Below are 23598 nucleotides of genomic sequence, written 5' to 3' on the forward strand. Positions count from 1 at the left end.
GATTGGGCTCCACAGCCGGAAGGGTGGACTATGGTGAATGTTTAGTTGATGACCCAGCGGTTTTTGCCAAATGACGAGTGTGGAGTTGGGGCAGGGCTGACACAATGTCTGCTTGCATGCAGGCAGCACTGATGAGATCTCTTTCGAGGCAATAACTTTTAGGAATACAGTTCTCTTCGCCTCAGGGCTCTTAACTAATCACTTAATCGGCCGATAATTGCTTTAGATTTTCTCTATCTATCTTTTTTTGTGAGGACTAGTTACAGACATAGACACTTACATACGCGAACATACAATCACCTCTGTATCTATAGTACAAAAGTTCCAAGAGATGCAATGATCGCTTCGATGCCTGTTGATCGGCACCGGCTGGACCAAGCAGACACGATGCTTGACTGCGGTGCGCGCGACAATTCATGATGTGGTCATACAACCACATGCAGTTTTTGAATCGCACGAGTTTGTTTTTGAGGGAATTTGTTTAGACGACGACATGCTGGCATCTTGCGTATAGGAAACAAAGGGTTTTCAGTTTCAATCTATTATTCCCATCTACGTACAACACTGCGCCGTCGAAGCGGTTCAAAGCTAGTTTCATCTTATATTGACTTATCTCTTGCGTATAGAAAGCTAGTTTAGTTGGATTTGTGCTCAGTCATCCAGCTAGTTTTACTTTGCAATATAAATTGGGAGTGAACAATCGTTATGCTTCACATGAGACTAACCGATCGATTTTTTCTTAGGGGTTGCTTAGTACTTCCTCTATTCTAAATTATAAGACATTCTAAAAATCTTGTAAAGTCAGAGCATCTTAAGTTTAACCAAAATTATATGATAAAATAATAACATTTATTATTAAACTAAATATCATTATATTCTTTATTAATTATTTTCATAGTATATATCTATTTGAGGTAATAAATCTTTGTAATTTTCTCTATAATTTTGGTCAAACATGAAGTGCTTTGACTCTTAAGGTTCTTGGAATGTCTTGTAGTTTGGAATGGAGGAGTAATTCTCACCTTTTGCAACATATATCATGGTTCTTTCAGTATCATTCATCGTATACAAGTACAACTGAAAATAGTAAAACAAAGCAATAGCAGAGACATAGGCAGATTTTGAATCGTCCACACTCACCAATGATCACAAATAAGACACCATTTCGTGGTTAAGACAACTCAAGAAGGTTAAACTATTACTAACAAGTAACAATAACAAGGCAGTAGAAACTCTGTTTCACCAAAAAAAAAAAAGGTGTTCCCACCTAGGAATCGAAGAATCCACCAACACACAAAATCAACAGATACAGCAATTCGCTATCGCCAGCTACAACAAATTAAGGAGCTAAATCAATCTATGGCGTGTTTGATCATGTGTCGTCCGGCACCATCGGCTCATTGGGATAAGTCGACCCTAGGCAACAAGTCAGGCAAAGAGTTCATGAAGTCGAAACTGTCGTCATCCAGTCATCACCAACTCGGGCTCGGGCTCCACCAACTCGGGCTCATAGCCTGCTCCTGCGTCCGCCCCATCAGCAGGATTGGCGTTGACAAGTGACAACATCCACCGCCACCACAGGGAAAGCAGTGAGGTCTTCGACGAGCAGGGCAGGGTCCTCCGCGGCACTAGCACTACAGGTAGCGGTGGCGATTGCTCCTGCTGCATCGTCCACTTCCTGCGCCTCGTCCTCGAACTCGTCGTCGCCCCTATGCTGCGCATCCCTGCTGTTCTTCTTGGCGTTCCTGCCGTGGCCGCTGAAGCGGATGCAGTACACCCTCACCGGCGACCGCGCGAGCTCGGGCGGGGCGGTGATGGAGTACTCGTGCATGACCCACCCCGTGCTCGTGGAAGTTGAGCGCGTACTTGTCCCACTCGATCTCCATCGTCTCGGCGCTGCCGCGCACGTGCACGCGCAGCTTCTTCTTCACCTCCTCCAAGCCTTCTTCTTGCTGGGGCTTCCTCTTGCCCTTGCCCTGCCCTTGCCAAGTCCCTTGTCCCGCGCAGGTGCGCTTCTGGCGCCACGCCGCCATAATACTATCACCATAATATTTGTCGGTGTTTTCTCCACGGGGGGTCACACCAAAAAGTAAACTTGTATGCGTGCTTCCTTTTCCAGATGGTGATCCGGCAGCTCGGATGTCGGCTGCCGTGCTTCAGAGTTACGCGGAAGGACCATTGGTCTCTCCACGTATGTCTGGGCATTTGGGCATATCGCTCTGGCGAGCGATGCCGCGGCGTTGTCCAATCCGAATGGCAGTGCCCTTCTTGGAGTGAACAACCCGTGTGGAAGTAATCTGGCGGCGGGTGTGTCACCTCTTGTCGTCGTGTGACACTGAACCGGCATGTCCACGGTTCCGGCACGCGGGGCTGCCGACTCCCGTGTCACCTCCTGCCTAGCACGAACTGCTGGTCGTGACGAGGCAGAGGGGCGACGATGATGCTGTCCACGCCTCTTCTTGGGCGGGGAGGCGTGGTGACGAGGGCGTCTCGGGGCCCTCAACCGTGCTGGCGCAACGCGGGCGCCTCCCGGTCCTTTGATCGAGAGTAAGATCATGTCATAGCCGGAGCCGGTAGACATGAACTTAAGACTCCCAAACCAAATCACCATGGAGCGCGGAATCGGCGAAACGAGAGTGGCCATCTGGAAAGGAGTGGAAAATCGATGAAAAAACACGCAGGACCCCTACCTGGCGCGTCGGTGTTTTCCCCACGGGAGGTCACACCAACGAGTAAACTTGTATGCGTGCTCCCTTTTCCAGATGGTGATGCAAGAAGACACAAAGATTTATCCTGGTTCGGGCAAGAGAAGGTCCTACGTCCAGCGGGGGAGGAAAGTTTGTATTATCTTGCACCTAAGTGCTTGTACAGGGGCGAATACAAGCGTGGTATGGAGTATGAAAAGTTCTACTGCGTATGGATATGGTGTTGCGTGTGTGTTGTTCTTTTATTCTCGGGTCTCCCCTTTTATAGCTCCAAGGAGAGACCTAGGGTACACGTATAGGCGTCAGAGTAGGGGTCGATAGAGGCATGGCGCGCTGACCTACTCGAGGCTTCCGTACCGGCGTGGTCTCGAGCCGTCCCGTCTTGGTAGCTTGATGATGATTACGCGTGCCCCCGTTTCCTGCTCTGCGCGCCGTCTTGGGCTGGTTCATCGGCCGCACGCCTGTACGGTGTAGCGATAAACCCGGCGGAGCGGCTGCAGTGTTGTCAGTCGACGCCCGACTCTTCCCCCGGAAGGGATTATGCCTGGTCGAGGGTCAGACGCCGTCCAGTGCCCCGTTGTCCAAAGCGCTGACCTTTGGGTGTCTCGAGGGGGTCCTGATTAGACGCTCCATCCCTGCCTCCTGCGTCCTGGTACGTTCTGGGTCGTTTGGTGGGGAAAGCTGCAAAAAAGATGATGGGACGGATGTCTGTTCCCTATCACGCTTCCCGTGACCAGCGTGTTAGGTGGGAAAGCGGCAGGCGCATTAAATGCCCTGGCTCTCGTGCGCGCGTCAGGCGGCGGACAGCATCCTTGCGCTCGACGTCTCCCGATTCGCTCGAGCCCATTTTCATATTCGACGGTGGTTAGCGCTCGACCCTTGAACGATTCGCTCGACGCCGTTTCCGTCTTCGAGGCTGCGGCCGTCGACGGCCGCGCGGCTTATTAGAACGTCGAGTCGAGGGCCTCGATCTGTGCATGGGTAATCTCGTTATGTGTATCAGTTAGGACACTTCTTACTGGTACCCTCGACAATATTATATTCACTCAAATAACCTGAAAAGCAATTCAAAAAAAGAGCCTGAAAAGCATCACTCGTCTAAATCACTGAGAAATCGACGGGTCGATCACTTGTCCAGCAAAAACCACCACGCCGCTGAGCTCCTCCTTGATCAAGAACACGAACGGGTGGTCAGCGACGAAGTCCACCGGCGCCTCCACGTGTGCGCACCCGAAGCCCATGGCGACAGCGGTCGCGGAGGCTGCCTTGGTCCCTTCCTCGTTCACCTCCACGAAGGACTCATGGTAGACATCGGACACGACGAGCGGCTCCGGCGCCCCTGCCTCCTCCCCCATGTCGCCAAAGTCCGCGGCGACGCGATCGAAGGGCAGGAGCAGCCCCAGGTCCAGCAGCATCTCCCTCGCGTTCGTCCTGTACGCCACGGTGAACCTGGGAACCCGGAACGCGCGCACGGGGACCTCGCTCGTCAGAGTTCTGGAGCTCTCGAGCGGCGCCGCCGGGTCCGCGCTCAGCTTGTGCAGCAGCGCTGGCAGGCCGTCGTGCGCGTCCGGGAGGTAGATGTACATCGACAACAGCCGCTGCTCGCCGCCGCCGTGTTGCGCGTAGCGAAGCCTCAACACCTTGTAGCCGGGCCGGCAGGCGATGCACTGCTTGCTGGTGCTCGACATGAACGGCACGCGGACGACGCCACCGTCGTGCAGGAAAAAGGCCTCGTCCCGCGTCAGGCAGGCGTCGAACTTGCGCTCCCACGCGCCCTTGAAGTAGAGTGCGTTGGCCAGCACCGCCGGCGTCCCGCGGTGGAGGCAGCCCGTGGGAAGAAGGTCCTTGATCCGGCCGGCCGTCGCGCTGGCAACCCACTCGTTGATCTGGCTCCTTGCCTCCTCTGGCTAGCGTAGATCAACACAAAGAACCAAACGAAGTTGCCTCCAAGATCACCAAATTCGTAAGCCGTACGTACGAGAAGAAAGGGGATTCCGAGTTTACCATGGTTTTGAAGAACGCCTGGCGCGCCTCTGCGCGGTAGTGCTTGGCGGCGACGCGGGCGAACGAAGCTTTGAGCTGCAGATCGGCGGCGACCCAGACACCGTTGGCGAACCGCACCGTGGTCCCACCCTCACCTTCGCCTTCGCCGTCGCCGTCAGCGAAGACGCGCAGCGCAACGTAGGACGCGAGCGCGGCGTGGGCGCTGCCGCCGGCGGGGCCGAGGAAGCTTGCGATCTCGTCTAGCGTGCCGCCCCGCGCGCCCGCGGCGAGCAGCGCCAGCGCCGCGTGGAGGGACAGCGGGGAGACGGCCAGGTTGGCGCGGGGGGAGCCGTCGTCGCGGGAGGCGAGATGGCGGAGCACGCGCATGGAGAAAGCGGCCTCGTCCTGGGCGGCCTCCGCGAGCTGCATGGCCGCTGATGATGCTCAGCTCAGGCAGCCTCAGCGTCAGGTTGCTGTCAGCTCAGATACAAAACGTGGAACCACTGAATTGGGCAACGGGAGTAGTTGGGTTGGATTTGGATGGATGCGTCGCGTTGGCCGCTGCGTGTTGTGCCGCGTTTGCGTGGATGTGACTCGTGGATTCGTGGGGGTTCCCCCTTGCTGCCGATCGAGTTCATCATAATTCATTCATTCATTCATAGTCCCATTCCCATGGCCCATGGGCATGGTTTACAATAGTTGTTTGTACAAATGCAGGTCAGCAGGTGTCGCTACCCAACACAAAAACGTGTCAGAACATGATCACTCGCTCAAATAGCCAAATATGTGAGACTCAAATTTAGCCCAGGAAACTGAACACCTGATTTAAAGTAATGTTAATAGCTCAATTCTTACTGCACGCATGGTCGATGATGCATCAATTCCGTACAATTAGATTCAAGAATGACAGCCTGGCATCAATTCTTGCACGAAAACTAGATACAGCAATGCATGGCACGTAAAACAAACCAATTACTAAAATTACAGAAAGAACAATATACGCCACCAATGTAGAACTTGAATAAACTAAGATGCCACAGATTTGTTCATTACAGACGTCTCTAGCCGGAAAGCCGGATCTACCGTTAAGTGTAGCCATCGGTACGAGAAATACATGCACGTGAGGATTAAAAGGGGACAAATACGCAGCATTTTCTGGTAAAATATTGTTCTTCTGCTCCTAAAGCACAACATCAAAGCTTGGGTAACAACTAGGTGCTGTCCCGTCCACAGCTTTCCGCCACACCACAAAGGAACCCAGCATCAAGGTTAGCATGCATCGTCGTCCTTGCTCAAGGGGAAGTCACCTTGCTGCGGAGGCGGCTTGAGCGTCTCAATGGAGTCGGTGTCAGTGGAGTTGGCGTCGCATCGGTCTTCTCCAGTCTTACAGATTTCTCCTGCTGTAGAAAATCATACAGTAAGTGGACAGCTCACTGCTAACCACATTCTGAATCAAAATCTCGATTCCTGTTTGTCATGTCTGCTTTGAAAATACTTTAATTTCTAAATGCACAGTGTTCAACCAAGATCATTAGAGGAAAAGCAACAATAATGCTATTATTACTTCTCTGTTTATCACGGCAAAGGTCTATAAACAACCAGGGCCTGCAATTTCTGATAAAAACTGAAACTGTTCTATACGAATTACTCCCTCCATTTCAAATTATAAGACGTTTCAGCTTTTCTAAATACATTGCATTTTAATTTTTACTATGCATCTAGACATAGTGTATATCTAAATACATAACAAAAACTATGTATCTAGAAAACCTAAAACGCCAATAATTTAGTGTAAGTCACTATCAGTCGATATGAGTTTGAGAATAAGTCATTAGTAGTGTAGCCCTCACAGCCCCACACCATAATTTAGTATATGGAGCAAAAAGGAACAGGCTTCAATAAATTTATCTCATAAAAAATAGCGCATCACGTAATTCATCTAAAATCTAAAAATCAATAATCCACCAAATTTTCTAGGAATATCTAGTTAACTAGAGTACACAATCATTGAAATCTGGTTCATTTCTTCTGGGCAAACATTCGAACATCTAGTTAACTTGAGTTCACAAACATTGAAATCTGGTTCATTTCTTCTACACAAACATTTCCCAGTTACTATGCAACCACCATGCTTCCACATCCTCTCTAGTACCAAATGAACTTAGATGAAACAAGTAAGGATTGGATTTACCTCTTTTTTTGCTCCTTGAACACTAGGGCTTTGAATGATGCTTGAATGCACCTGCATCTTTTCGACATCCTCATCCTTTCCCAAATGTTCCAACAATTCCTGAACTGTAGCATCTCCAGCATTCTGATTCAATCTCTTGATAGATCTTCCTCTTGAGCTATTTGCAAACATGAACTCTCCAAGTAGTTCAACCACTGGTGCCTTGGAGCTGTCAACATCGCTATGCTTCAGAAAGCTACCATTGGAAGCCTTCACCTTCTCGGGATCACCTTGTTTCAGTTTCTGATCATGGATCCCATGACCAATCACAGGAACATTGTGAGTGACAAGTGGGTCTGTCTTAGGCAATGACTCTTGCACAGGATCCTCAAGACTGACCAATGGGTCCAGCATGGGCAATGTCAACTCCATAGGAACCTCCAAACTACCAGCCAGGCCTTGGTTAGGAATTGTCAATTGCATAGGTTGCTCTGAAGAGTGTACAGGTAGATCTGCATCTTGAACTGAAGAAGTCACTGGCAACAGCACAACTTGATGTTGATCTAACAATGGCTGTTCGGCAAGTGAGTCATAGGTTATGATGCAGTTGCAACACTCTCTCGATCTTTGATAGTACCTATACAATGCAGCCACCAAACATGCAAAAGACAAGCATGCCAATATCTGCAGCAAATGAGGTTCCATTGCAGACCACAGAAATTTTACACCAGAGCATATTGTTTTAGCAGCTTCTGCTGTATTCTCATACTGCCAGAGATCCAACTCCTCACTTTCCACCTTTTTATCTTCCATCTTGTCACTTGCTGATTTTATTGCCTTCTCCATAGAGACTAACTGCAGTACACACTGATTTGAGCAATCCTCCCATTCCTCTAGATGAACTGATTCTGAGCTGCCCTCCTCCTCATTAGTTTGAGTTGTAGTGGAACTAATGGAATCCAGTGGGACGTTTCCACCCGACCAATCAACTTCACTGCTTTGATTATCATTCTGAAAGGAGATTGCCCCTTCTGTATCGAGTATGTCCATTTCAGAATATTCCTTCAAATCTGACACATTCTCACTTCTTTCACTCCCAACTTGGCATGTCAATTCTCCTAAGGAAACATTCAGGCAGATATCAGCTAGCCCCATCGCAGTAACTGACACCAGATGATCCACACGTTTAGTGTCTTCGTGAACAATTTGATTTGTACTTCCTTTTGGCACATCCTCTGGACCCATCATATAAACTGGCCCTAATAATCCCAGTGATTCTCGTTCATGATCACCAGCATCGTACAAGCCCCCAATCCCTCCAACGAAACCGAGTGCATCTTCTGAATAAGTAGGGAAAGCAGCGGGATTCATACAGTAAATGTAGCATAAGGTGCAGGACACAGCGACGAGTAACAGAAACAGCCGCCGAGCCCACCCGCCTCGACGCGCTGGGACTACCTCCTCCTCCTCCTCCTCCTCCTCGCCGTCGTCAAGCTCGGCCTCGGAGTCGCTCCTTGGCGCCGACGAGATAGGCGACGCTGCCGCCGCGTCCGAGGCCAAGGAATCACCGTCCTCCTCCGAGGCCGCAGTACCCGAGGTCGTGCTGGAGCAGTCGTCGTGCATCACGTCTGCCGCGCGTGACACCCGGAGGAGGATCTCGCGGCGCCGTTCGGGGTCGTAGCACCGGAACGTCGGCCGCTGCATGGTGTAGTTCGTCTTCGGGTCGTACGGCCCCGCGCCGTGGCCCGCGAGCGTCGGGGGGCTCGGCGCGGGCTTTGGCTGCTGCACTGGCGGCGCTGTGGCGCCCTTCATGACCCCGACGCCGCCGTCGTTCCTCTCCCCGAGCACCTTCTTCCTCTGCGAGGACGCGGCCCCCACCGCCACGAGATGCTTAGGGCTTGTGTTCTCGTCGGCCCCCCTTGCTGCTCCAGGCCTCATCGCCTTGGGGCTCCTTCGCGGGGAACCTGCAAGTGAAGAAAGGTAAGGGATCGGAATTTTGCTTAGATGACAGAACTGAAGCGAGTTTAGGGCTGGCGGTGGAACCTTGGGGAAAAACTCGCTCTCGCTTGGGAGACTCCATGGTGAAGGGGTGGCGCAGTGGGTGGATTCGATTTGATGTGGCGATCTGGGGATCTGTGGAAGGCGGAGAGCCGGAGATGGAGAGAGATTGGGGATGGGACGGGATGAAGTGTTTCCAAACTTGAGCCATTCAGTATCCGACCGTTGCGGTGTTGGTGCCGGCGGGGCGGGTTATATCTGGCGCAACATCTCTGCGGGTTGATCCGCGGGCAATGGATGGTAACGTCACCTGTAATAAAGCCTGTAACCCGAGAGCCGTTTTTTTTAAAAAATAATAATAATCATATAAGTAATATATAGGGAACACACTGTCTCTATAAACATCTCCCTAATTTAACCGCTAACCTCACGAGTCATGATAGAGGGTAAAAATTAACCCATCTATTAGCTTTGAGCTAAAAATTAATTGACTAACAATTAGTCCTATATGTCCATGTCTCTCACTCGTTAAGTCATAAATGCTCGCAAACCCGCCCTCCGTTTGCAACATCTTCGTCACCTTAGGCCAGTCTCAATGCATAGTTTCATGGCACAGTTATCAAGACTATAAACTAGGTAACCGAGCCATAGGAGTTTTATGGGGATGAAACTTCTCTCTCATCTGATGAAACTCCTTCATTTAATGACCTGCCAAGTCAGCAATTTTGCTTATGTGGCACCTTATTTAATGTGCATGACATTCTCATGAAACATGCATTGAGACTGGCCTTATACCTTACCCTGATTCGTTCAATGAATGCATATGGAAGAATAGGTGTAGTTGATATTGGACCTCTAGTTCTAGGGTTGTGTCGACGAAAGCTAGTCGGCAGTCTACCTTGGGGTATACCCACGGTAGTAGTTTATCGGTAGACGGTGCGCAAGCTACGAACTCGATGGTGACGCAAGACACAGACAAGGTTTTTATCCAGGTTCGTCCGCCGTGTGGGTGTAATATCTACGTCCTGCGTCTGATTGTATTGGATTGTGTTGAAAGAATAATGTGTCCTAAGGAGGTCCCTTGCCCCTCCTTATATAGTCCGGAGAGCAGGGTTACAAATCTAGAAACTAATCCTAGTCGGTTACAATTGCCATAGATAATTCGATATCAATTCCTATTCTAACCGACTAGAATTCTGCTTGATCTTCACGTCTTGTTTCCTTGCACGAAACTCCAAATAATCGGATCAAGCCTCGAACTTGTCTCGTAATGGGCCAAGCCTCCTGGCCCAAGTCTAGACGTAAGGGTATAGGAGTTTATACCCCCACAGCTTGTATACCCTTCTCTCCGGCGCCTTTAAGAATAGCATGTTGAAATTGTAAATGAGACTTGTTAAACTGAAGTCCTTGATCAGCTGAGCATCCTACTTCATCTGTAAGAGCATGAAAAGCACAACATTAAGGCCCCGTTTGGTTGATGTTGGTAAAGTTTAACTTCCGTCACATCGAATATTTGGATATATACATGAAGTACTAAATATAGACTATTTATAAAACTAAAAACACAACTAAAATATAATTCGCGAGAGAAATTTTTAAATCTAATTAATCTATAATTAAATAATAATTATCAAATAAACCAAAAATACTACCGTACCCATTGTGCAGGCTGCCGTATAAACCCGCGAAAGCAAAGGGTGTTTTGTGGTCTGCCACATGCGTCCACAAAACCTCTCGTAGCTCATGCGGACGCGGGGCGGGCTGACGGACGCCGCCCTACTTGCAACCCATCTGCATCTGACCAATGAAGGAAACTCCATCGACCACCTTTATAGGAGCCTGCATCCTGCAGCCATGGAGGAGACACCGCAGGAGGGTAGCATCCAACTGCTTTTGGGGCCTTGTTTGGATGTTGTCGCCGCCGCCGCCGCCGCCGTACTCATGTTCCTCGCCGCCGCCAACCAACCACTTGAGGCCTTGTTTGGATGTTGTTGGATTCACTTCAATCCATATGTGTTGGTGTGGATTGAGGTGGAATTTAGTTCAAATTTCACTCCAATCTACCTCAATACATGTGGATTGATGTGAATCCGACTACATCCAAACAAGGCCTGATGGAATTCCAACAAGGGTGAGAAGGGAGTTAACGCCATGTATTCTTGATATGCGGATGACCATATCCATCCATGCCTCCTGCCAAACACAAGCTCTACTGGGCCAGGTTCAGGCCACGCACCAAACACCCTTAGAGAATCACCAAAAGAATTTCTAAATCTCATTCTCTAAACCATTATTTAGAGTCATTTACATAAAAGTTATTTTCCATATCTTTTCACTCTTCAACTACACACTCTAATAAAGAGCAATTCTCATCTTTTATTTTTGGCTAGCAGAAAAAAGAATAGAAAATGATTATATTTGATAACCATTTAGATAAGTTGTTGTAAGGTAATTTTTTTTATCAAAATCTCTATTCCTATCAGATAGTCTCTTAGAGTTGCTCTTAGGTTTACTTGGCATGAACTTAGCCTTCCCGTAACACATGAAAAGAAGCTAGTCATCACTTTTATCCTGTCCCCAAAACAAAATATGCAGGATTGTTTTCTCTCAAAGATTTTTGTTTTGGCGTCACTTTTTATTGAGGAAATAGCGCCATTTTTCCAGTGTATATTGCCCTGTGATGGATTGGGCCGGGAACCGGAGAGGCAGGATCAGCGCAGTGAGATCGCAAGTGCACGGAGATCGTTCACAAAACTGCTCTATGTTGTTGCAGAAGCCAACTGTCTAAGAGCTTTATTTGATAGTCTGGAAAATCATAACTAAAAATACTATTTGCTAATTTATTATGAAAACAAATATTATTAACCGATAGAAAAAGTACAGCTTTAGAAGATAAGCCAATGGGCTCTCAGGCAAACTTAAGAAAAAGGGACCGGAAGGGAGATTGGCAACAGGAAGCATGTTTGGTCGTATAAGGCTTCATCCAAAAACCAAAAACTTTTCAAGATTCTGTCAAAAAGTTTTCGGAACTAAACAAAGCCTAAGTATCGTCCTTCGTGTTTTGATCGTTGACTGAAAAAACAAAACACATCTAAGCTTTTAGAAACAAGTATTTTATAATTTCTTTGTTCCTTTATAGTAAAAAAAATTAAATAGATAGACTAGCGGTGAAAATAACAAACTGATGAAAACAACAAACTGTGAAACAATCAGTGCTTTACTTAAAGGCGATACATAGTACACTGGAGTGTCATGCGCTGTGAAACAATCGACGCTCTTAAAGCCGATACGGGCGCGTTGAAGCGCGCCTACATTCCTGGCTAGTATACTACATAGTTGGTGGTGGCAGTACGTTGAAACTATTGGTAGTATGCATGTACCACCCTAGTTCGGAGCCCTGGCATTCTCATTGTTATCTATCAGCCGTACGATAAGAAATATTAAGAAAAAGCCAAAGGCTATCATCGAAGCGACGAGTGCAAATGCCGGCCCAGTTGGAAATTTCTTGAGAACGACGAGGTCAAGAGCGATGGAGATGAAAATCAGCAGCGCTATAACAAGAGACTGCAAAAATAACAGGTGAAAGTTTAGCAAAGCAAGCATATGAGTGCATAATGCAACGCTACTAACACGGATCATATATATAAAGAAGTTCTTATAATTTTCTAACGTAGAACTTACCCCGCACAACGTGACGCATGAGGTATTTTGGCCTGAACCCGCCTGGGCTTCTGGACCCTTTTCGAGGTCGACGAAAGCTGTGGCGGCAGTAGCATTGGCCTTCCCTCTTCCTCCTCCTCCTCCACTCTCTTTCATCTGGATTTGGATGGTGACCACGCTGTTTTTCTTGGATGGTTGTGCTTTAACTACTGCTGACTTGTTGGTGGTCGCCATCCGATCCCGGCCGTGTGCCTAATCCTCAATGTATATATGCCTCTTACTACCTAATTTGGGGCTGATAATGTATTATTACGCTCTTGCTTGCGGCGCTAGCTGTTCTAATCGATGATGAGTCGATGGGGGTGGAGAGCGCCAGATTTATAGGCCGGGTGAGTCTGACGGCCTGTTAGCCTAGATCGGACTCGGTTTCCGAAATCGTACCGCTCCGAATGGAACAAACCGTGCTCGTTCCGAGCGAACACATGCATCACCGCTCCGACGCGAGGAAGGACCCGCGGTCGGAGTCGATGTCAACGGCGTGTCGGAGTCGACTTGTCTTTTTCGCAGTAAAAAAAAAAGGAGTCGATTTGCCTGATGAAGAGGCTGCTGCTAGCGCAGGGGAGCACGTCGTTCACCTGTGTGGTGGCGTCCGTGCGGTGCGGCGGCGTGCAGGCCATGCCTGGCCGGCGTGCACGCGACCCAAGTGAGCAGCTGGCGAGAAGGCTCGGCCCAGGGTGCCGCGGGCCCCGTGCACACAGGTGAAAATGTGCTTCTCTTGGGCCGGGGAAGCAAGGAGGAGCAGCGTCTGTATAATTAGGAAGCTGCATGACACTACAGCGTAAGTGTCATTGACTCATTGTAGAGTTGAGAATTTTCCCTCTCCGGCCGCGGCTCTTGCTGTCGGCCGGTGTGCGATGGCGACGGGAAGTGGCAGAGCCAAAAAATGGCGTCCATCTGCATCGTCCCCGCTCTTTTCTTTAATTTCCCTCGTCTCCTCTCTATTTCCATGAACATTTACCATTGCGCTTCCACTCATTCTACAACTCCTCTCGTCAGATCAACTTCTTATCCGTGTAATATGTGTGCCTCTTATCTTTCTTCATAGTGGTTGGTCCTACAGTTTTTATGGCGGATGCTTTGTCGCCATTGTCGTGATTGATCTCTTCTCTATCAGATGCTTGCCGATAGCGATTTGACTTCTCCCCTCGTAGATGCTTTGCCATCGAGGTCACTTTGCCATAGTGGTTTCTTTGTGGGCGACAGTCATGTCTCGAGGTCCCTTCTCTAGCAAATGCTTTGCCGACATGTTGTTGGAGACTTTGCCACCATGATTTTCTATTGTGTTTCACTATAATGCAACCATTGTATTGATGTCTGTCTTTTCATAGGGTTCTAGAGTTGAGGGTTCTTTTCCATCGCTCTTACCTTGCAACTTCGCTTTGTCCTAGGTTATCGATCACCGGTATGGTAGCCTATAATAGGGTATTTCGCACATGTGTCTTATAATTATCTTCTTCTTCTTTTTAATGAAATACGTGCTAAGACATGATTGTGAAAGCTAGGAAAACTACTACATAAAGTTCAATGGCCATAATATTAAAATTTTCTAGAGTCGAGGACTTGAATGATACAGCCGTGCAAGTTTAGTCTAGAAACCGCACATAGATTTTATATTACATGAGTCATGAGATCACTGTCTCTGGAACGCACAGATATAATCAGACTCCGACGCACGCACATAGGCACACCAGGAAGTCAAGCCACGTATGCACGTGCCCGCCGTATGCGCACACGCTCACCCACCAACAAACACAAGTACACACAGGTTACAGGTACACGAACCGAAGGCAATGCGAAAAAAAAAACCTAGCTAAATGAAAATGAAATATTCGTGACGGTGGCTAGCAAGTGACGGGAATCACAGTTCACAGGACATGAAACGACCGGACTAGGCGACTAGCTAGCCAGCTGGCTAGTCCTGGCTCATCATGCGGTGGAAGTCGTGGAAGTCGAGCTCGCCGTCGCCGTCGTCGTCGTAGGCGCGGATCATGGCCTCGCACTCGGCAACGGACGGCTCGTCGCCGAGCTGGCTGAGCACGCGCTGCAGGCCGCGCGGCGTGATCCGGCCGGACCCCTTGACGGCCTCGAACGCCTCGAAGGCGCGGCGGAGGTCCTCGCGCTCCTCCTCCTCCCCGCCTTTGCTCTCCACGATGCGCACGAAGTCGTCGAACCCCAGCGTCATCAGGTGTTCCCCCGCCCCTCCGTCCTGCTTGTTGAGCCCCAGCAGCGCCAGGCTGCCGCCGTCGTCGCCCATGGACGCGAAGAACTCGCGCAGCTCCGCGCCGGAGATGCGCCCGTCCATGTCGCGGTCGAAGTGGCGGAAAATCTCGCGGAGCTCCGCCATGCGGTCGCGCCTGCGCCCGCGGGACGTGCCAGCAGAGGACGACGAGGCCGACGCGGACGCTGAGGACGACGACAGCGACCGCGCGCCAGCGCCGCCGGCCGTTGGGGAGTCCGGCGGCGACGAGGCCGCGGTGGCCTTGCACTGGCCGCAGAACAGGCCCGGCAGGCTCAGCTTGAAGCTGCTGCTGCTGCTGCTGTTGCTGCGCTTCGGGGACAGGCGCTTCGACGGCGGCTTGGACACCTCGATGCTCCCCATTTCTGAACTTAGCCTATTACCTGTGACTGTGAGTGCGCAAGCTGTGAAGCCGCCGGCGAGCTGGTGGGCACTGTGGCTGTGGAGCGTGACAGTGCGGGCGCGTATATATAGGCGAGGCGAGTAGCGACGAGAGGGTCCACTGCGCGGGGCTGCGTTTACGACGGGCACCGGGCACGGGCAGTGAGGGAAGTTTCACGGGGCTTTTTTTGGATTTTCGTTCTTTTTGTCGGTGTTCGGAAGGATCTCTCCGTCGTCGTCCAGCGCGCGCTCCACTGTGAATTGGCGATCGCGATGTGATCGTCCCCTGCAAAAACGTACTCCGCCAGATGAACGCATGGTATGCCAGTTGCCAGTTCAAAAAGCATAGAGGACAAGTTCAGAAAAAATACAGAGACTTCCAGTCTAGTATTTATGATGGAAACGGAGCTTGCATTTCATCAGAAGCTCGACTTGAACAAAAGATTAAATAATTATTAAGGACAATGTTGCAATCTCAGATTAAATTACAGTAGATTCTTAAACATTATAAACAGTAACGAATTCTTGGCCCAGTTTGTAGGTTTCAACCAAATCGCTACTGCTGTATGATGTATCCTACTGATGAGCCAGTTTTAGGCCAAACTAAATCATCTGATCTGGGTATATGTCACGCTAAATGCTAGAAACTGAGCATTCGTTAACATGCTCAGTTTGGGTTTACCCGTTTGGAAACATGGAGAACATCATCAGAAGGTTGCCGCCAGGTGTTCCATCCCAAGGAGTCGTGCCTGGCTATCAGACCCTTTGTTGGTAAAAACTTGGGATATCCCTGCTGAAGTGCTACTTAAACTAAATTCTAATGCTAATTAATTCGGCCCATTTTGCTAGGTTTGGGTTCCTTTGTTCTATCTCCTCACGGCTTACGCAAGCTTTAATTTGCCAGCATGGCCTTGCGTATTAGTTGGCTAGTTGCATTATTTTTTTCGTCTCAGCTTTGTAGGATGCCCGCACAGCTGCCCTGCCAAACGCCAAATGCGACGGTCGCCTGAATGACTTCGCCACGAGCACTGCTCGCTGTCTCCTGCTGCTCGAGTGCTTTTATTTTATTCGAGCCATCTCAATCGCCGCCAGAAAAGATCATCAACTATCATATATATCAGTTTCATCACTGCTTGCGTACTTAATTAATTGCTTAATTACTCGCATATAACTTATAAGTTCCTAAGTCCTCACCACATGTTTCTCGCGTTGCCGGAATTTGATGCTCCAACCAAGAATGCCAGCAGTACGTACCTGGAATCCTGGATGCTTACGCACAGAGCGAGTGCTTGCAAGTTGCAACAGGCCGCAAGGTGTTGCCTCACCTGAACCACTCCCCTGGACGTGGACGTGGACGACGTCGAGGACGGCGGCGGATGCAAGCAAGGGCCGGCGAGGGAATGGAGGCGGGAAGGGTCACGTCAGGGCCGGGGTTCGGTACGTGCGCGACGAAGCTTCGTGCCGGCTTCGCCCCGGGATAAAAGATTGCGCGCGCACGGTTAATTTTACTCGTCTTTCGTGGAGCGGGTGCGGTGGGGGCTGGCAGATAAGAGCTTTCACGTACTACGCAGGATCTGTCAGTAGCCATTGGTCACTTTGAGTTGCATGACACTGCCCAATATGCACCAATAGCGTCTAGCTAGATCGGGGTCAGCTTGGCAAAGGAACGAACGAAAGGTGGATGCAAACAGGCCAAGGTCAGCTTCCATTTTCAGGAAACAAAAGAGGGAGGAAGCTAGCAAACGGCCGGCATCAAGTCTGGAGCAGCTAGAGCTAGCGCTGCAAAAGAGAAGCACGTCACGTCTAGTCGTCCTCTAGGATACCAAATTAAAGCGGGCTGCGGTTGGGGGATTCCGGTGAGGTTTACTCGCAACGCAGCGCAGGGAAGGAGCAGCTCTCGGCTCGGCTTTGGCTTTAATTTACCCAGCAGCACGAGCGAAAAGTGTTGTCGCGCTTTGGGCCTCCTCCTCCGCTTTGGGCTTTGAGTTTTAGAGGCGAAGGCTTTGGAGTTTGGACTTCCGTTCGAACGCATGGCGAACTGAAACTGCGGCGTGCTCGCGCTGGTGGTGAGTCGATCGGAGTCGCTGCTGGGTTGGTCGACGAGCGAGGACGGAATAATATATCCAGTTGGCATGGTTTCGCCTGACGAGCCAGGCAGGCGTGCGCAGGGCGGCTTTGGTAAGTTTCGGCGCGCGCGCCCGGCGCCTGCCTCTCTTTCCGGCGCAGGCCGCCGTTGCTTGGCTCCAAGGGTTGCTGCCGTGCCGCCGCGGGGCTTGGCAGTTGGCGCCCATTTTGATGGTTCAGCAGGGCGGAGCGTGCTTTAAAGTAGCAGAGACCTGCCGTGCTTTTGCTGCTGCTGGTCGGCTTCTGCGCAATGCAAAGCGTACGTCGTGAACTCGTGACGATTGACGGGGCCAACTCGGACCATCGGCGCCTGCGTTCAGGTCAGCTAAGGGTCTGTTTAGATCGGGGATGAAAATTTTTTGGGTGTCACATCGAATGTGTCGGAAGGATGTCGGGAGGGTTTTTACAAACTAATAAAAAAACAAATTACATAGCTCGTCAGGAAACTGCAAGACAAATTTATTAAGCATAATTAATCTGTCATTAGCATATGTGGGTTACTTAGCACTTAAGGCTAATCATGGAGTAACTAGGTTTAAAAGATTCGTCTCGCGATTCTCAACTAAACTGTGTAATTAGTTTATTTTTTTATCTATATTTAATGTTTCATGTATGTGTCCAAAGATTCGATGGGATGAATGAAAATTTTTTTGGTGGGGAACTAAACAGGGCCTAAATGGTCCCGAAGAGGCCGCAGAGCGAAACTGATCGAGGCCAAGAAAACAATGCAAAGCTCAGATGGTCAGCACGTCGTACGTTTTGGTGGCACCCACACATGCTAATAAGTACTCCGTAGTGAATTGCAAAGGTGTGTGAACTACCGTAATAGGAGCACTAACACACAAAAAGCGTACTAGCCCCAGCAGAAGTAAATTATTACTCAGACTAATAATTAATTTGGCAGAGTGATGGTTCTTGTAAGTACACTGGTTCATTTGATGATCCCAGGGTCAGCTTTCAAAGCATGTGTGCGTGCTTTTTCTGCTGCATTGGCCCGGGTCTAAAGGCTCACTCTCACTCCTTGCAAAGAGGTCGTATCAACTCAAGGCAGCGGCGGGTCTAATCTGGGGACATGTTGAAAAGAATTAAGTCAAGCAGGCATCGTTTGGGTTATGTATTGTCGATCAAACAACTTTTTCTGTGTAGATATATGCTCATGTGAAGTGTAACAAAATTATATTTTATATTTTATAATTTTTCTGTAATTTACTATGATTTTTCAAATATTTAGCTGAAATAAATAAAAAAGAAAAAGACAAAACCTTTATAGCAAAAATTTTATAATAAAGCATACCATATTATATGTTTATTGTGTTGATCTACTTATGTAGAGTCCAACAAAATTGGATTTTCTATTTTATGATTTTCTATGATTTACTATGATTTTTCAAATATTCACTCAAAATAATTAAAAAGGAAAAAGGCAAAACTAACATCACTGTAGCAAAATCTCTATTCACTATAGCAAAACCGCCTTCAAAACCGCTTTAGAAAGGTAAAATATACGGTTTCAAAAGTTGAAGGAGGTGGTTTGTCTGGTTTTGGAGTTGAGGGTGAAAAAGCGAACTTTCGTAAAAATTGAGAGAAAAAATAGACTTGGACCGAGCCACAGAAGAAAAAAAAACATGTTCTTGTTACGCTTGTCACGCCTGGCATTTTGGCTGGGCCGGGCTGCCTACAAGTCAGTCCGACCATTGAGTCGACCTCTTTCATGGACAGGCTTCGGACCCAGGTAGGCCTAGCATCAATCTTGCTGTCCTGATCTCTGAATAAAGGAAAATCATCCAAAAAAAGTAAAGTTTCAAAGAGCCGACTCTCTTTTTTTCAACAGAAAACACGCAACAAGCATCGTGTGTAACATGCACATCGTGAATATCCATTCGTTTTCCTATACCGGAGAATAAAAACCATACCAACATGCTACACACGATCGAAGCGGACAACTAATAGCAGTATAGCACACGTATGGTAAAACTGTATCCGGAGAATAATTTAGGGTTCATCCAACCCCGAGTTCGGGAGTCGGAATCGTAGCCGTCCGCACCCTCATCCTGTACCGAGTTCGGCCTGGACGCGATCTGTGACGCGCTATAAATCCTGTCCCGCACCACGCTACGCACCAATCAATCAAAAGACACCAAAGCGTAGGGCGTTTTACTACAACCGCAGCACCACCACCTGCGCGAACGCGATCGTGATCCGCACACGCCGCGCGCAGGATGTCGCGGCAGCAGATAGGTGGCGGTGGCAGCGCCACGCCGATGTGCGCCGCGGGCTGCGGTTTCTTTGGGAGCCCGGCGACCCTCGGCATGTGCTCCGTCTGCTACAAGAAGCACTGCTGCACCATTACGGACGGTCCAGGCGCCTCCTACGCCGCAACGGCGATCGATCCCGTCGTCACCCGATCCACCGCTACCGCGGTGACCCCCGGGCCCGGCGCCGCCGCGGCTAAGCCAACGGTGGTGGCCGCGCGCACGCCCGCCGCGAGCGTCTGTTTGTTGGCTCCTGCTGCTAAAGGCGCCGTAGCGGAGGCCGCCGCCGTGTCGCCGCCCCACGCTCCCGAGGCGGCGGCGAAGAAGAAGAAGGCGCCGCCACCGGGCCGGTGCGCGGCGTGCTGCAAGAAGGTGGGGCTCACGGGGTTCGTGTGCCGATGCGGGAACACGTTCTGCGGGAGCCACCGGTACGCGGAGGAGCACGGCTGCAGCTTCGACTTCAAGGGCGCCAGCCGTGACGCCATCGCCCGCGCCAACCCGGTCATCAAGGCGGAGAAGCTGACCGGCAAGATCTGATCACCGGCTCAGCGAACACGTAATACGCATCTTCCTTCACGGAGTTCTTCGTCGTAGTCGTAGGTTTTGTAGCCAGGTCGTCGTCGTTGTGGCTTCTGCATCTCTGTCTCTGTAATGGATCAGATGGATGTCCATGTGTAGGCTAGCCTCATGCATTCTGTTCAGAATTCAGATCATCAGATGTCATCCGTGCAACCTATTTGATCGTCGTCATCGAGAACATGAGTAATGCATATGATTTTTTTTTGCGAAGAAATGCATATGAATTTGTTATTACTCCTCTCATCCAATCAAAGATGGCATGGGCTTTCTCACTCTGTATTTTTTTCTCTTTTCATTGCCATATTTTATTTTCTCTCTTTTCATTGCCATATTTGAATCGTGAACGATTCGTTCCTTTTTTTTTTTTGCGAATCAAGTGTCCACTCAATGCTTGCAACGTCAAACGCACGCACACAGCTGTAGGCGTATCACATTTTCCCATCTGTTACAAGTACTACTACTCCACACTTAATGACACACTAGACGATTCTGAATTTCTGACGGCTGAATATGGTAACGATTCCTGTTTTTTATTCTCTATTGGTTTCCTATGATACAGTTGCGGCAGTGTTTTCACTTGGTCTCGTCTCTTGAGTCTGTGGCAGCTCGACGTTTCCTCCCCACACCCGTATTCTCTCTTCTGCTAGCATAGCCTGCACAAAAATGTTCCAGCATATGGGAACAAGACCAGAAAAGTGAATATGCAAACAAGAGCAGAAAAAAAATGTTTGAGAATATGGGAGCAAGATCAGAGAAAAAGAAGATGACGATGAAGAGGTGGGTACAAGATAGTAATGTACCTCTTTCTGCCATTTGGTTCTGCTGAGGATTACAAACAGAATCACAGTCTGTAATACTGTTCCAATCAACACGCCCACCCAAATCCCCTGCAGCACATACAGAATCAACAGGTTGCCTTTGAGGAAGGGAAGGCCAACAAATCCCCAGGCATGTCAAATTTTCCAGGCATGTCATGTCTTACTGTTGCATTGAGCTTCAGCTTGAACCCAAACACAGCTGCCAGGGGCAGGCCGACGAGGTAGTAGCTGCCGATGTTGACGAACGCGACTAACGACTGCCACCCGGCACCGATCGCCACGCCTGCAGCAAACATACATGAACGGATTTGAGTAGGGATAAAAACGGATCGGATACGAACGGATATTATCGATATCATATTTGTTTTCATATTTATGGTCGGATCCGAATACGGATAATATCAATCATGTCGGATAAGATACGATTGGATGTCGACATCATAAATATACGATTTAAATATTCGGATACGGATACAGTATCGAATGTTGAATATTCGGACTCGAATACAGACAGATCTAAACCTCTCTAAACGAATTCGGGTCTCGAATACGGTCAGAATATATCCATACCGTTTTCATCCCTAGATTTGAGCATGAGCATGCATGAAACAATCGTCCGTGGCTTTCTCTGAAAATTCAAGATACGTAGGATGCAGATCGATTCTAGTACCTGACAGCACAGGCTGGATGCTGTTGAGAAATATGGTGGCGGCCAGGAGGTACCCCAGCTTGGCAGTCGCCCTGAGAACCACGTCGTCGCCCGTGAAAAGCCGAGGCATCTGCTTCCTCGCCGCCAGAGCAACCGCCGTGAAGATCACCCCGATGACGGCCGATGTGGCGGTGGCGACGACGACGGAGAATTTGGCCGCCTTTGGATGGTTGGCGCCGAGCTCGTTCGACACGCGAACACTGACGTACGGGGAACGAAACGGAAAGGAAGAACAACGCATATCAGTAGCCAGTATAATGGCAACAATTGAGAGCTCAAAGATCTTTTTTCTTCAGAAATATATATACATCAAAGGTGCCGACAAGCCAAGCAGTGCTGGACGTTACCTTACTGCAGCATTGAAGCCAACAGCAACCATCAGTGTCCAAAGCTGATAGTTCATGCTGTTACAGCCAAAGAGAAAAAAATGAATTACTGAATCATCACGATTCACGGGGCACATAGGCCTGCCAACGTGTTCTCTGCGAAATGCAGAGGCAGATGCTGTTAGAAGATGATCGAACTGAAACAAATGGCACTGACCATATGGAGATCGCATCAACTTGAATCTCTGGGTTCTTCAGGCATCCAACCAGAATGAGCACTGCCGTATAATACCACATCTCTAAGCTGTGCCAACCAGCTGACATATTAGTGATTAGTGAACTCAATCAATCAAGAAGGAAAAAAGAAGACGATACGATACGAACCACAGCATGACAGCCGAGGCGATGGAGAGCCTGACGAAGCCGCCGAGGCTGGCGAACGCCTTGCGCGAGAACCCAGTCCACGCCCCCGGGAAGGAGCCGCCGACGAGGTACACGAACTGCGCCACGTTGACGAGCCACCAGGAGACGTCGCCCACGACGGCGGCGCCGACCAGCCCGCGGCCGAGCCTGGACACGACGAGCCAGTTGAGCAGCGCGTGCACGGCCAGCACGGCGCCCGAGATGGCCGTCATCACCCACACCCTGCTCTGCGCCTGGTAGAACTTCTGCATGGGGAAGTTGACGGCGTACGCGAACAGCTGCGGCACGCACCAGCGCGCGTACCGCCCGGACACCGCCGAGATGTCGGCGGACTGCCGGAGCAGGCGGAGGATCGGGGACGTGAAGACGTAGAGCGGGAGCAGGACGAGGGAGGTGGCGACGCAGATGATCCAGGACCGCTGCATGTAGACGCCCAGCATCTGGAGCTGCCCGGCGCCCACCGCCTGCCCGCACAGCGTCTCCAGGGCGCTCCCCATGCCCAGCTGCATGCGGTCGGTGGGCACGTTGCACGTAGAGTGGAAGCAAAAACCAGTGAGTGATCCGTCAGACAGGCGACGGTACGCTACGCCGTTAGACTAGAGACGACACGAGAAGAGATTGGTGGTGGTTGCTGATTATTACCAGGAGACCGAAGGCGAGGCCCTCGACGACGCCGTTGACGATGGAGACAGCGGCGAGCTCGACCTTGCCGATGTGGCCGACGAAGGCCGTGGTGACGAAGCCGAGGAGGAACTGGAAGATCCCGGTGAGGATCACCGGCCCCGCGACGCGCCACAGGTTCCTGCACTCGTCCGACCAGTTCTTGCGCCTGCTGCCCGCCACCGCCCCCGCCCCCGCAGCCGGCGCCATCTGCTCGGACGGACACGCTTACGGTGCCACACGCGTCGCGTACGTACGAGGTGGTCGTACACGCCGTGCGTCGCTGCACGAGACGACCCACCCATAGCGCCACCTTTTGTAGATACAGGTCAAGGTTGGAGTCCAAGTTCGCAGCTGAGTTGACCCCAAGGGGTTGCGGACGCCATCAAGCAGAGGCTAAGCCAGAGCTGGTGCGACAAACTAGACCGTACCGAAGGGGTTGGTGGGCGCAGCCATTGTGGATACACAGGCCGCGAGGCTCCAAACTCGGCCGAGCCAGTTCTTATCCGATGAG

At 50.1% G+C, this 23598-nt stretch overlaps 5 protein-coding genes across 6 annotated transcripts; 1 reads left to right on the forward strand and 4 right to left on the reverse strand.

Moving 5' to 3' along the window:
- On the reverse strand, nt 3718–5344 carry LOC8079250 (serpin-Z1). The gene is made up of 2 exons (XM_002458505.2): nt 4710–5344; nt 3718–4612 (listed from the first exon to the last, which is right to left on the reverse strand). The coding sequence occupies exons 1-2, from the start codon at nt 5115–5117 to the stop codon at nt 3809–3811; spliced, it is 1212 nt and encodes a 403-aa protein (XP_002458550.1). The 5' UTR covers nt 5118–5344; the 3' UTR covers nt 3718–3808.
- Nucleotides 5585–9093, reverse strand: LOC8079251. Of its 2 annotated transcripts, none has more exons than XM_021458001.1 (3): nt 8902–9093; nt 6880–8822; nt 5585–6085 (listed from the first exon to the last, which is right to left on the reverse strand). In XM_021458001.1, the coding sequence occupies exons 1-3, from the start codon at nt 9065–9067 to the stop codon at nt 5981–5983; spliced, it is 2214 nt and encodes a 737-aa protein (XP_021313676.1). In that variant the 5' UTR covers nt 9068–9093; the 3' UTR covers nt 5585–5980. The 2 variants fall into 2 exon arrangements, with proteins under 2 accessions (XP_021313676.1, XP_002458551.2); XM_002458506.2 differs by having other exon boundaries at nt 5585–6088; nt 8902–9092.
- Nucleotides 14159–15266, reverse strand: LOC8079252 (probable calcium-binding protein CML41). The gene has a single exon (XM_002458507.2). It carries the CDS (start codon nt 15173–15175, stop codon nt 14489–14491), a length of 687 nt encoding a protein of 228 aa, XP_002458552.1. The 5' UTR covers nt 15176–15266; the 3' UTR covers nt 14159–14488.
- Nucleotides 19461–20382, forward strand: LOC8079253 (zinc finger A20 and AN1 domain-containing stress-associated protein 3). The gene has a single exon (XM_002456354.2). It carries the CDS (start codon nt 19537–19539, stop codon nt 20104–20106), a length of 570 nt encoding a protein of 189 aa, XP_002456399.1. The 5' UTR covers nt 19461–19536; the 3' UTR covers nt 20107–20382.
- On the reverse strand, nt 20471–23345 carry LOC8072116 (protein DETOXIFICATION 33). Its single transcript, XM_002458508.2, has 8 exons — nt 23067–23345; nt 22386–22927; nt 22219–22305; nt 22023–22079; nt 21637–21875; nt 21131–21249; nt 20949–21035; nt 20471–20801 (listed from the first exon to the last, which is right to left on the reverse strand). The coding sequence occupies exons 1-8, from the start codon at nt 23292–23294 to the stop codon at nt 20697–20699; spliced, it is 1464 nt and encodes a 487-aa protein (XP_002458553.1). The 5' UTR covers nt 23295–23345; the 3' UTR covers nt 20471–20696.

This window comes from Sorghum bicolor, chromosome 3 (genome assembly GCF_000003195.3).
Source record: "Sorghum bicolor cultivar BTx623 chromosome 3, Sorghum_bicolor_NCBIv3, whole genome shotgun sequence".
Taxonomy (NCBI): domain Eukaryota; kingdom Viridiplantae; phylum Streptophyta; class Magnoliopsida; order Poales; family Poaceae; genus Sorghum; species Sorghum bicolor.

What these genes read in the sequence shown, in the direction of transcription:
- LOC8079250 (XM_002458505.2), bottom strand. Translation starts at nt 5,117, where the DNA reads ATGCAGCTCGCGGAGGCCGCCCAGGACGAGGCCGCTTTCTCCATGCGC. An exon ending in AGGCGTTCTTCAAAACCATG is followed by an intron (nt 4,613 to 4,709) that starts GTAAACTCGGAA and finishes GATCTACGCTAG; the next exon opens with CCAGAGGAGGCAAGGAGCCA.
- LOC8079251 (XM_002458506.2), bottom strand. Translation starts at nt 9,067, where the DNA reads ATGGCTCAAGTTTGGAAACACTTCATCCCGTCCCATCCCCAATCTCTC. An exon ending in AGAGCGAGTTTTTCCCCAAG is followed by an intron (nt 8,823 to 8,901) that starts GTTCCACCGCCA and finishes CTTCACTTGCAG; the next exon opens with GTTCCCCGCGAAGGAGCCCC. An exon ending in TTCAAGGAGCAAAAAAAGAG is followed by an intron (nt 6,089 to 6,879) that starts GTAAATCCAATC and finishes GATTTTCTACAG; the next exon opens with CAGGAGAAATCTGTAAGACT.
- LOC8079252 (XM_002458507.2), bottom strand. Translation starts at nt 15,175, where the DNA reads ATGGGGAGCATCGAGGTGTCCAAGCCGCCGTCGAAGCGCCTGTCCCCG.
- LOC8079253 (XM_002456354.2), top strand. Translation starts at nt 19,537, where the DNA reads ATGTCGCGGCAGCAGATAGGTGGCGGTGGCAGCGCCACGCCGATGTGC.
- LOC8072116 (XM_002458508.2), bottom strand. Translation starts at nt 23,294, where the DNA reads ATGGCGCCGGCTGCGGGGGCGGGGGCGGTGGCGGGCAGCAGGCGCAAG. An exon ending in GCCTCGCCTTCGGTCTCCTG is followed by an intron (nt 22,928 to 23,066) that starts GTAATAATCAGC and finishes GACCGCATGCAG; the next exon opens with CTGGGCATGGGGAGCGCCCT. An exon ending in AGCTGAAGCTCAATGCAACA is followed by an intron (nt 21,036 to 21,130) that starts GTAAGACATGAC and finishes TATGTGCTGCAG; the next exon opens with GGGATTTGGGTGGGCGTGTT.